Source organism: Hipposideros armiger, unplaced genomic scaffold (assembly GCF_001890085.2).
Source record: "Hipposideros armiger isolate ML-2016 unplaced genomic scaffold, ASM189008v1 scaffold_948, whole genome shotgun sequence".
NCBI classification, from domain to species: domain Eukaryota; kingdom Metazoa; phylum Chordata; class Mammalia; order Chiroptera; family Hipposideridae; genus Hipposideros; species Hipposideros armiger.
Genome location: NW_017732298.1, coordinates 21,543 through 33,840, shown reverse-complemented (window position 1 = coordinate 33,840; position 12,298 = coordinate 21,543). Strand labels below are relative to the sequence as shown.

Genomic DNA, 12,298 nt, shown 5'->3' with positions numbered 1-12,298 from the left:
AGTCTATCTGAAGTGTACATGGCGTATAAGACGACCCCCCACTTGGAGGCATATTTTTCAGGGCCAAAAAGTCGTCTTACACGCCGGCAAATACGGTATATTCATGTTTCCAGTTAGTTCTAGCTAGATAAGTATTTTAATACTTTCATATACAACTGGCATGAATTTTATAATACTGTATTTATGGACAAAAACATAAAAATATACTCAGCTGGTTTCATGTGATTATCTTTTTTTAAGTGCAATCTAAAATGCAAAATACTTTAGGATATTGATAATAATTTTAAATAAACAAATCAGTGAATCAGAAGATTAATTTTCCCTTTTCCTATTACAGTAAGATCATCCATTTAAAATGTTTTCACTCTATTTACTATTTGTATTCTGCCTAAAATATTTTACAAACAACATATAGTTTTGAGAGAGGCAATAGTTAATATGTTTTTAAATTTTTTCAAGGCAACATTACCATTTTTAAAATTGGACAAATATTTTAGGGCTCCAAAGTTTAAATTTTTCTCATATCTTCAAAAATTACATTGAAATAAATGAAAATAACCTGAATTAAAAGTTGTATGAATAAGTAAAAATGTTTGGGGTTTTTTTCTTTCTTTTTTCTTTCCTTTCCTTTTTAAAATGCCTTTTTAAGAATATACAAGTACATATTTTGTATATTTTTACATTTTTGGTATAAATAAAAGTTTACAAATATTACTTATGAATTCAGAGGAAAAGTGATTCAAAGATAAAGACCAGAGTGGATTACAAAGACAAACACCATATGATCTCACTTATATATGGAGCTAAAAAAGAAGTGTGTATAAAAAACTTTCAATCTTGTATCTTAGGGAAAAAATTATTTTCAGTTTCACTGTTCTAATAGCTTACTCAATAATAAAATTGTAAAATATTGGGTTGTCGGAAAAGTCATGACGCAATTTTGCAATGAAAAACATAGAAAAAAATATGTCATGACTTTTCCAACAACCCAATATTTTAATGAAAATCTCCTAGAAACCATTCTTCAATTTTAATCCTTAAATATTAATAAAATTATTCAAACTACCAGAGAAAACAAAATATTTATTTTGCAACACCCCTAAGAAGCCTTTACAGGAATAGTCCCTACAGAGTAGTCCCCTTATTCTGTATAGGTAGTATCAGGGTTGTGTAGCATCCTGGAGCCAGAAATGTACTTAGGGAAGGAAAGATTTAACAAGGGATGGAGATGTGAGACAATAAGGCCCTCAGCAGCCCTCTTAAAACTTCACCCTTTTAGCACCTTTCCATAAAGAATTTCATGTTTCTATTTCACCGCCATTTAAATGCTCTTTTCTGTAAGTAGGGATGTAAATTTGACATCACTCTTGTTGAATAAAGACCAGCACAATATGTCAGATACAGAGGTTTATAAAGTCATACATTTAGTCGATAGAAGCTGTCAAAGAAATTTAAGGGTTCTTTCTTTGTGCCTTCCTGCCTATTCAATTAACTCAATTCAATAATTCAATGTATGTTCTAAATTTGTGCTCTTGCAGAGGCAATAGGAATGCATGGATAGTTTTTATGGTATTTATTCTATATGACTTGAACATACACTCCTTAAAATCTCCTTGAATATTATCATTTTTCCTGGACTGCCATTTTCCAAAGAGCAGAACACATATAATTTTTGTTCCACCTCTTAATAAAAATCCCATGTTTTATATATTCAACACATCACCAATCTTTAAATAATCACAGAGGTTAACTCAAATCCTATTTAAAAATACTTCAAAATGCATCTTTACTTATGTGAACACATATGAGTATTTCTATAAATATATTTTCATTCCCAATTTATTGTATTCCTTTTCAGGTATTTTTACTTATACAAGTCTTTTTCTCCCATTTGATGTCTGATCTCGTCTTTTTCAGATTGAAATTTCACTGCATCTGCTTCTTGCCCAATATTGTCTTAGAACCTGCAGCTGCCTCCTCTGAGTGTTTACCTTCATGTTTGGACACAGCTGCTGTCCCTTTCTCGTCCTTCTCTTTGGATTTAGGTGATGTTTTCTGTACTTCTTTTATTTTGGCAGCTGTTTGCTTCACCTTCTCCTGTTTCCCAACTTTCACTTCCTTTTTAGTTTTTTCTTCAGTCTTTTCCTTCGTCTTAGCTTTTTTCTCTTCTGTATAGATTTAAGAAAAGTTGAGTTATTTTTGTTTGTTTACCAACACGGCATTTCATCTTTCATTAGTTGTTAAGAACAATTTTAAAAGAAACAAAAAAGAAAAAGTGTGTCTCTGATATAAATACTTGACACAATACTATTATCTGACTTGTATATACTTTATGAAGTGCCATGTTAAAGTACTAAAAAAAAATTAGCTTACTTACAAGTTGGGCTCTTTCTTAATTTATACATGAAAACACCATTTTTTAGGAAGTCAGAACATTAGCATGGCAACCAGGAGGCATTTGAAACATGCAGGAGAGAATATCATAATGGACTTAAGAGGGAGATCCAAGATGGCGAAGTTGATAAACACTGTGTGTGCTTTATTCCATGAACACATTAAAGTTACAAGTAAATTATAGAAAACTCAACCTGGAGGACCATCTGAAGTCTAACTGAACAAAAGTTTTATAACTAAGAATATAAAAAAGAAGCCATGTAGAAATGACAGGAGGGGCAGAGATGTGAACCTGGCTGGCCCCAGTCCACTGTGTGGCAGTTGAGAATCAGGAGGGGCATCTCAGCTGTGGAGGTTTCCCCCAGCAGCAGCAAAGGGCCCAGTCCCACACCAGGCTCCTCAGCCTGGAGTACTGGTACCAGGAAGAGGAGCCCTCATAAAACCTGGCTGTGAAAAACATTGGGGATTCCACAATCCAGGTGGGATGGAAGGCTGCAGGAAACCCAGACGTCCTCTTAAAACAGCCTGTACACAGACTTTCTCACTCCCAGGCACTCACCTTGGGCTCTGGTGGAGGGATGGTGACCCAGGGGACGTTGGAGGTATATGGGGGGCAGACTGAGGTGTGTGGCTTTGGGCGAGTGCTGGAGGACAGTTGCCATTTTCCCTGTGTAGGGTCCTATTCCTGTGAAGTTGGGCACCATCTTTTCAGTGTTGAGTCCTCCTCTCATGCCCATGGCCAAATCTAATCTGGTGAGCTCTGCTGGGACCCTGCCCCAGCCAACTCCACCAATGCCAGAGGCACTTTTTTCATAAACAGCCAGACCCACCCACATTACACTCTTTCTTGGAAAACCATCAGAATCCGTGGGCTCTAGGCAGGTGACAACTGGCCTCGGTGTGCTCTGAGACTTTTGCTGAGTAGCTCCCAGCTCAGCACTGGCACCCAATCAGAATCTACATTAACCAGGTGACCATAATACTTCCCACTCTAGTGACTCCCTGATACTCTTCCTCACCCAACTCACATACTCCACAAGGTTTTATCAGTAGCTGAACCTTAAGGGAGCCAGCAGGTGGCAGCAGGCCTTGTTGTGTCCTGTTTTTTTGTGGAACTACCCCAAGCCATTCACTGGTTGCAGTCATCCTTAGTTCAAAGCATGGCCTATTACACATGTCTCCAACTTTACCACAGGCAGTGAACACCATGGATCACTTTCTAGCTCTGACCAGTAGTCCCCAGTCAGTCACAGGCAGAGCGTGACTTAGGCCTGCATTGGAGTCCATCCCAAGAAGCCCCAAAACCAACAGAATTGGAGGTTGGCTTCATACCACAACAGAGCACAGCCCAAGTAGCCCCACAAGAGGCACACACAATGTATGGTCACAACAAGCACCAGAGCCCAGTGAGGTGAATCCAACTCAGTGGGGTAAGTGCACCACACAGCAGTCTGAAAGCTGTGGATATGGCCAAACCCCACAGTCAGTCAGCCTGAGGCTAATCCCACCAACTGACATGCCAATAGCAATCAAGGCTCAACTATAACAGGAGAAGACCCACAAACATCACAAGGAACTCTCCTGGAGTACACGGAGCAGGTGACCAGGGAGTCTATGCCAGGGCCTCACAGGACACCTACTACTTAAGGTCACCTGGCAAGACTGGGAGACACAGCAGATCTACCTAATACATAGAAACAAACACAGAGAGGCAGCCAAAATGAGGAAACAAAGAAATACACACCAAATGAACAAACAGTAGAAAACTCCAGAAAAAGAAACAAACAAAATGGAGGCAAGCAACCTACCAGAGACAAAGTTCAAAACAATGGTTAAAAGAATGTTTAAGGAACTTAGTAAGAACTTCAACAAAGAGATAGCAAGCATAAAAGAGAACATAGAAACCATAAAAAAGAAACAGTCAGAAGTGAAGAATACAATAACTGAAATGAAGAATGCACTAGAAGGAATCACCAGCAGACTAGATGAAGCAGAGGATCAAATCAGTGATTTGGAAGACAACGTAGCATAAAACACCCAATTGAAACAGCAAAAAGAATCCAAAAAAATGAGAATAGTTTAAGAGACCGCTGGGAAAACATCATGCATAACAACTTTCACATCAGAAGGGTACCAGAAGAAGAAGAGAGAAAGCAAGGAATTGAGAACCTATTTGAAGAAATAATGACTGAAAACTTTCCTAACCTGACGAAGGTAATACACATGCAAGACCAGGAAGCACAGAGAATCCCAAACAAGATGAACCTAAACAGACCCACCCAAGACACATTTTAATTAAAATAGCAAAGATTAAAGACAAAGAGAGCTAAAGACAAAAGAGTTAAAGACAAAAATCCTAAAAGCAGCAAGAGAAAGGCAACTAGTAACTTATAAGAGAGATCCCATAAGACTGTCAGCTGATTTTCAACAGAAACTTTGCAGGCCAGAAGAGATTGGCACAAAATATTCAACATGATGGAAAGCAAGGACCTACAACCAAGAGTACTCTCCCGAGCAAGGCTGTCATTTATAATCAAAGGACAGATAAAGAGCGTCCCAGACAAGAAAAAGGTAAAGGAGTTCATCACCACCAAACCAGTATTACAAGGAATCTGAGAGGTACTTCTTTAAGACAGGAGAAAAAAAAAATCAAAATTATGAATAAAATGGCAGTATTTTTTCTATCAACAATTATTTTCAATGTGAATGCATTAAATGCTCCACTCAAAAAACATGGTGGTGGTGGTGGTGGTGGTGGCGGTGGTGGGGGGTGTTGCTGAAAGGATACTAAATTAAGACTCTTACATATGCTGCCTACAAGAGACTCACTTCAGATGGAAAGACACACAAAGATGGAAAGTAAAGGGATGGAAAAAGTTATTTTATGAAAATGGAAACAAAGAAACAACAAAACAAAAAAAGCTGAGGTAACAATACTTATGCCAGACAAAATAGACTTCAAAACAAAGGCTATAACAAGAGACAAAGAAGGATCCAGTAACCCCAGTTCTGGCTATTTACCCGAGGAAACCCAAAATGCTACTTCGAGGGGACCTGTGCATCTATATGTTCATTGCAGCATTGTTTCCAATGTCCAAGATATGGAGGCAGCCTGGGTGGAAGAAAGGATAAAGAGGAGGTGGTACATGTATACAGTGGAATGTTGCTTGGCCATGGAAGGGAATGGGTTCTTGTCATCTGTGGTGGCATGGTTGGAACTGGAGGGTATTGTGCTGAGTGAAGTATGTCAGAAAGAGAAAGACAGATGCAACATGATTTTACTTATATATGGAATCTAAAAAACGAAATAAACAACAACAACAATAAAACAGAAACGAACTGATAGATACAGAGAACATTTTGATGGTTTTGAGTTGGGAAGGGAGTTGGGAATGGGTGAGAAAAGGAAGGGGATTAAGAAGTACAAATTGGTTGTTACAAAATAGTCATGGAGTTGTAGGGTACGGCATAAGGAATATAGCCAATAATATTGTAATAACTATGTATGGTGTCAGATGGGTACTAGAGCTGTTGGGGTGACATATGGGAAGGGTACTGGAGGCAGGGTGAAAAAGTAGAGGGATTAAGAAGTACAAATAGGGGCCGGCCGAGTGGCACGATGGTTAAGAGTTGGCTTGGGACGCCAGAGGGCCCTGGTTCAGATCCCACAGATGAGGGCCAGTGACGCCGCCCTCCACAGCTAAGATGCTGAACAACAGCTCAACCTGGAGCTGGACTGCCATGAGTCACCGGCGACGGCGTGGGCTGCAGCCCCTGTGGCAGTGGGTTGCCATGGGCTACCGTGTGTAGCCAGCAGCCAGCGTGAGCGGCCAGCAGCCGCCATGAGCAGCCATCCAGAAGCTGGCAACTGATCTGCCTCACCCGGGAAGAGCGCAATGATGGTGCCAACTTGGGCCAGTGAAGCAACGTCCTCCACAACTAGACTGAAGAACAAAACGACAGCAACTTGTCTGTTCCCCTTCCCCCAATTCCCGAGCGCTGTTCCCATCCCCTCAATTCCCCAATAAAAATCTTAAAAAAAAAAAAAGTACAAATAGGTAGTTACAAAATGGTCATGGGGATGTAAAGTAAAGCATAGGGAATATAACAAATGATATGGTAATAACTATGTATGGTGCCAGTCGCCAGTTGGATACTAGACTAGTCAGGGGGATCACTTCTTAAATCATATAAATGTCTAACCACTATGCTGTATGCCTGAAATTAACATAAAATAATATTAAATGTCAACTGTAATTGAAAAAGTTTAAAAAGGAGGAAAAGTTGAAGGGGAATAAGAGGTCCAAATTTCCAGGTATTAAACAAATATGTCATAGGGATATAACATACAGCATGGGGAATATAGTCAATAATATTGTGATCGCATAGCACAGTGTCAGATGGCTCCTGGACTCATCATGGTGATCACTTCTTTAGATACGTAAATGTGGAATAACTATGCTGTACCCCTGAAACTAATATAATACTGTATGTTAGCTATAATTTTAATAAAAATCTTAAGAAAAATATGCAGGGGATATATGCACAGGTATGTTCAATGAAAGACCATGCCCAAACCAAAGAGCCCAACATAAGAGATATTTTAAAAAGATAGTATTATTTTGTTCCACAACTGAAATACCTTAAAAGTCATTCAAGAAACTGAACCATCAAGAAAGCATTTTTAAAGAAAATATTAGGGATGTAAATGTAAAATTACTTGCACTGGTAGTGACTAATAGAAGTAAAATAACAAAATATATTAAAGGATGACTCAGAGACATTTAGTCTCTAATGACTTGACTTTAAAGAGACAAAAAGAGAACAAAAATTGACATATTGGTCCCTGCTAATCTTAACTCAGAAATAATAATTCTAGTCACTTTTAAAGCCCTTAAATATATCCTAGTAAACAGAAAAGGCTATAAATTAGAATATAATATATATGGGTTATAATATATTTGCATATATTTTCCATACAAACACTTTTAATTATTTTAATTATTTAATTATTATTTTTAATTATGTGTATTTGGGAGAAGGGGAGAGAAAATGTGAATTAATCAGTTTGTAAATTTTTTATTTAAAAAAACAATAATAAGATAGCACACATCTGTGGAAAACTATTTATAATAGATACTGCTTATTGGGCTTTAGTCTGTGGGCTCACACAGAATCACTAAACACCACAGTAAATGTACTACAATGTTGAATTCTTTCATGTTACTTACCAATGTAGTAGCTAGTCTTTATTATCACTCATGTTGAAGAATTTGATGAAAATATAATCAAATTTTTTTACTTTAGTACACTATGCAATGATTTGAGAAGAAGTCAAGATAATATTGTGAAGTCCAGTGAGGAGTATGAAAATGATAATGCTGGATGCTTGCAAAAGCAGAATTGTCTATGGTACTGCGTTTAATTGAATGGACCAAAGCCTCCCAAAGCACTGTTGGTCAGAAACTTTGCAGAGAGATGTGAGCAACAGGGGTATATTCCTATGATCAAATAAATTTAGAAATAGTACGTGAAACCAGATTCTCTAATATGGATTTCTCAAAGCTATAGTGTATTGATAATCTTCAAGGAGGAGGATTATGCTATGCATTGATTTCCAATGTTACTTAACCACAAAACTCTGATCTGAAAATCACCCAATCACTCCACAAACCTCCAAGGTCTTTGTGGCTTTTGTGACTATCTTCAGTTGGGGGTTTCTTCTAATTCCTTTAAACCATTTCTTAACCTCTTTTTCTGGTTTCTGCTCTTTCCTACTGCAGACTCATTTCTGTGGCTGAAACCATCAGCTCTGTGCAAGTGACTTTAAATCAACATCACTCTGGAACTGCATCCAAATATTTATTAGTTTCTGTCTGGAGAGAAAGTTCCACGGAGATGGCCAATAGTACCTCAGATACATACAACTCACATGTTTATCTAACAAACTCTTCCATAGAGTCTATTAATGGCCTGGGCTCGGAGCTATTTTCTGGAGCTCTAGAGATGAGTATGATAATATTCCTTGCTGCAGAAAGTTTGGTAGAGCATCCTGTCATTCTCTTCTTCTTCCCTGTCTTTACTTTTAATGAACTATGGAAATAGGCTAGTTTTCACAGTGGATATGAGGTCCTACACATGTACCAGCATAGACATCAAAAGGCCCATTGTTTCCCAGTGGGGAGTCCTCAGGTGGTTCAGACAGCTGCTGCCCTTGGCGAGGCTGTGCTTGAAACAGAAAGAAGCATGTGCTCCTGGGAGTGCCTCAGTAATCAAAGGTCTTCAGAGGGAGATTCTACTCTAATTCCAGCCATGCCTTTCAAATGTGATAGATTATCTTTGTGTCTAGCTTAATTGTCACAGTCTACAAAGTATGCTTTTTTAATCTTATTCGTTTTCCTTCAAATTACCCATTATACAAAGAACATTTCCTATGTATTTCCCACATTTCCAACAATTTATAAACATATATAAAATAAAAAAGAAAATTATATGTTTGTGTGTGTGTATATATACATATATATATATATACTTATATATGTATACACATATATACATATATATGTATATATATACATATATATATATGCATATACACATGCACATACATCCATAATTTGTTTTCAGCTATGTCCCCCATAAGAATATATGCATGTAAATAAAGTATTCATGATCTGTAGCAGGTCAGGCTGACTCAACATGGCCCCAATGATCTCTACCTTCTGGTAATCCTCTTCCCTTGAATATAGGCTGGCCTAGAAATCTACTGCTAACTAACAGTATGTGACTTCCATGACTCGTCTGCATAAGATTGTTATTTCTCTCTTGTTAGCTGATGTTCCCTCTTGCTAGATTTGATGAGCCCACTGCCATATTAGTGAGGCTCATGTGGCAAGGAACTGAAGATGGTCTCCAGGCAGCAGCCAGAAAGAACTGAGACTCTCATTCAACAGGCCTTGAAGAACTGAATCTTGCCAACAGTCAAGCAAATGAATCTGGAAATGGTCCTTCCCCAGATGAACTGAAAATGATCCTTCCCCAGTTAAGCCTTCAGTTGGGATTACAGCCCTGTCTAATACATTGACTGCAGCCTTGTGCGACATTGTGAAGCAGAGTACTGAGCTAAGCCATGTTTAGATTTTTGGCCTGCAGAAACAATGGGATAGTATATGTGTGTTGACTTTAGCCTGTCAATTTCTGTTAACTTTTTTACACAGCAATAAATAATAAATACAGTATTAAATAAGTATTTGTTGAATAAATAAATGAATAATTAATTTAATTATATTTGGAAGGAATGCATGATTCACACTCAGTATACTCGAAGTTTTGCCTTACTGCAATTATATACTAGTTAGATGATTTGGCCAAATTATTTTCTCTCCCTCTAGGTCAGTTGTTTCACCTGTTAACTTAGGTAATTAATTGGGATGATCATCTCTAACATTCCTTCTAGCTTTAAGATTTGATATATACATGTACATATAATTTCATATATATATATATATATATATCAACTCATAAATTTATTTTCACTCAAATCTGACAAAGATTTGAATGAAATAGTTCATTCTGACATAGTTTAAAGAAGAGAACTAAATAGAATAAAAAACATGTATTTAGTTATAAATTTCCTCCTGAGACTAAGTTCATGGTACCTTCTAGGAAACAGCATCTCATTTTATAATTCATCCATCTCAACTTCAATAAAATGATATTTGATTATCTCATTGAAAGAATTGGTAAAATGTATAGCTGCCTTTTGTAAATATCTAATTATTTTGCATTGTATAGATAAACACATTGGATTTTGAAAATAGATTCCCATTTTTATTTAAATTGTTAGTCCCTTAAAAATACTGGATTAAAATTTCTAAAATATACTGATCACATAAAACCTATATTTTAGAATATGAGGAGGAAATTTAGTAGTTAAGATTGAACTATTAGAATCCATATTTTTCTAACATCAAAAAATTTGTAGACAAATTTCAAATAGTAAAAGCTGATTCATGCAACCCTCCAAAATAGGTAACATTACATTGATAGTCTAATTGATTTTTTTTTTTGGTGTATTATTAAGACACTTTGGGTCTTCAGTGGCCTACAATATCTATCAGGGTGCATGCATAACCTTTCCTTCTTGAAAAAAGAAAAAAAGAAAGAAATCCTGAATTTGAGTCTTTTAAAATCAAACTGAAGGTGTAATACTGGTCAAAAGCTGTAAACCAGATATGTTGTGATTGTTTCCTATGGCTATAGTAAAAACTTAGTTTCGTAAAACAACATTCATGTAACATCTCCTAGTTTCCATGGTTCAAAACCTTTGGCACAATGTGGCTCAACTGCATTCTTTGTTTAGGCTCCACAAGGCTGAAATCAAGCTGTCAACGGGGCTGCATTTCTTGCTGTAGGCTCTGGGGAAGAGTTGGCTTCCGCACTTATTCAACGTGTTGGCAGAATTCTTCTCACGCTTTCCAGGTGTACCCCTCAATTTTCAATCCAGCAACAGGGGGCACGTTCTTCTCACACTTCAAATCTCTCTTTCCCTTTTGCCACAGCTTGATGCTTTCAAAGGTGCAAGAGATTACATTGAGCCCACCTGGATGACCCAGAATAATCCAGGTATGATAACTACTTCTGCAAACTCCTTTTGGTCATGTAATGTAACATAGTCACTGGGATGACACCAAGGGATGAAAGTCGTGGGGGCCAAAATTCTGCTCTTCATTTTCCTCTCAAATCGACTTGCTGTCTTACTTGCAGTATTCAGTTTTATTATTCTTTTGATATTAAATTTTAAATGTAAGGCCAAATTAATTTATTTTTATGTAAAGGAAGCACTAAATGCTTACAATCACTAGCTATTACCCAAAATGCAATTTAGAAGAAAAAATAATTTAGTTACAGAAATAATAAAGGGAAACGTTACCTTTTGCCACTGTCTTTGTTTCTGGTTTTTCTTTTTTCTCAATTTTTTCCTTGTGAGTTGCTTAAACAGAAAATGTTATGTTAGTACACCCTTTAAATAGATTTCAAGACCAAGCTTTCTCTTTACGTCAGTTTTATAACCACCAAAATCATGAGCTATTTTGAGGATTGATGACATTAATGAGCCTAATTCAGGAATAGTTACTAAAGTAATAATAACCAAATAGAGTCCAAGTTTTAAGATGTGACATCAAGACTTAGAAAGCATTTTGAAAGCTAGTCCCCCTTCCCCTTTAAAGTTATTATTCCAAAAAGATAAAGTTTTAAAGAAATACAAGCTAAGAGAGAAAAATTTTATAAGAATTAGTTGAAAGATATATCATTTTATCAGAAAGAGGCACTCTCATTAGGATTAATAAAAAGAAGCATTGAAATCAGGACTAGAGCTTTGATTAAACACAGTATTTCTCAAAAATGAGAAATTGTTGGTCTCAGTATATGGAACTGTCTTATGCATTGACAAAATGCTTAGTTTCTCTGGTCGCTGCTTACCAAGTGCAATTGATTCCAATGACATTTTGACAATCAAATTTTTTTCCCCAAAATACTTCCTAGGGATAGCACCTTTGGATGAGAACTACCAATAGAAAATAAAGTCGTCATAAAGGATTACTGCCTCAGTGCAGCTTTTTAATTGAACAACATTCAACATGATACCAGAAACATTGTATCTTTTCATTGCCTATGTAATAAATTAATATATCAATATGAATTTATTTTATTAATGTCTATTTTATTTACATAGACTAATAAGCAGTTGTTTAAGCAAAGGAGTCCTGAGAAGTAAAACAGCATGTGCAGCTTATTTTTATAGTTAAAATATATTAAACTGCCTGGTTTGGTAGTTTCCCAAGTCACCATACATTTTGACATTTACATGTTATTTACTAAAGACAAATAATGAAAATTAAAG

At 36.6% G+C, this 12,298-nt stretch overlaps 1 protein-coding gene across 1 annotated transcript in view; it reads right to left on the bottom strand.

Annotated features, from left to right (window-relative positions):
- The window catches only part of TRDN (triadin), a 43,065-nt gene extending 31,163 nt beyond the window's left edge, over positions 1–11,902 (bottom strand). Inside the window, exons 1-3 of the mRNA XM_019630804.1 lie at positions 11,878–11,902; positions 11,327–11,386; positions 1,992–2,168 (exon numbers count right to left, since the gene is read on the bottom strand). Coding sequence (XP_019486349.1) covers positions 1,992–2,168; positions 11,327–11,386; positions 11,878–11,902 — 262 coding nt within the window. The remainder of the gene's footprint in view (positions 1–1,991; positions 2,169–11,326; positions 11,387–11,877) is intronic.
- Positions 11,903–12,298: the final 396 nt, after the last annotated feature.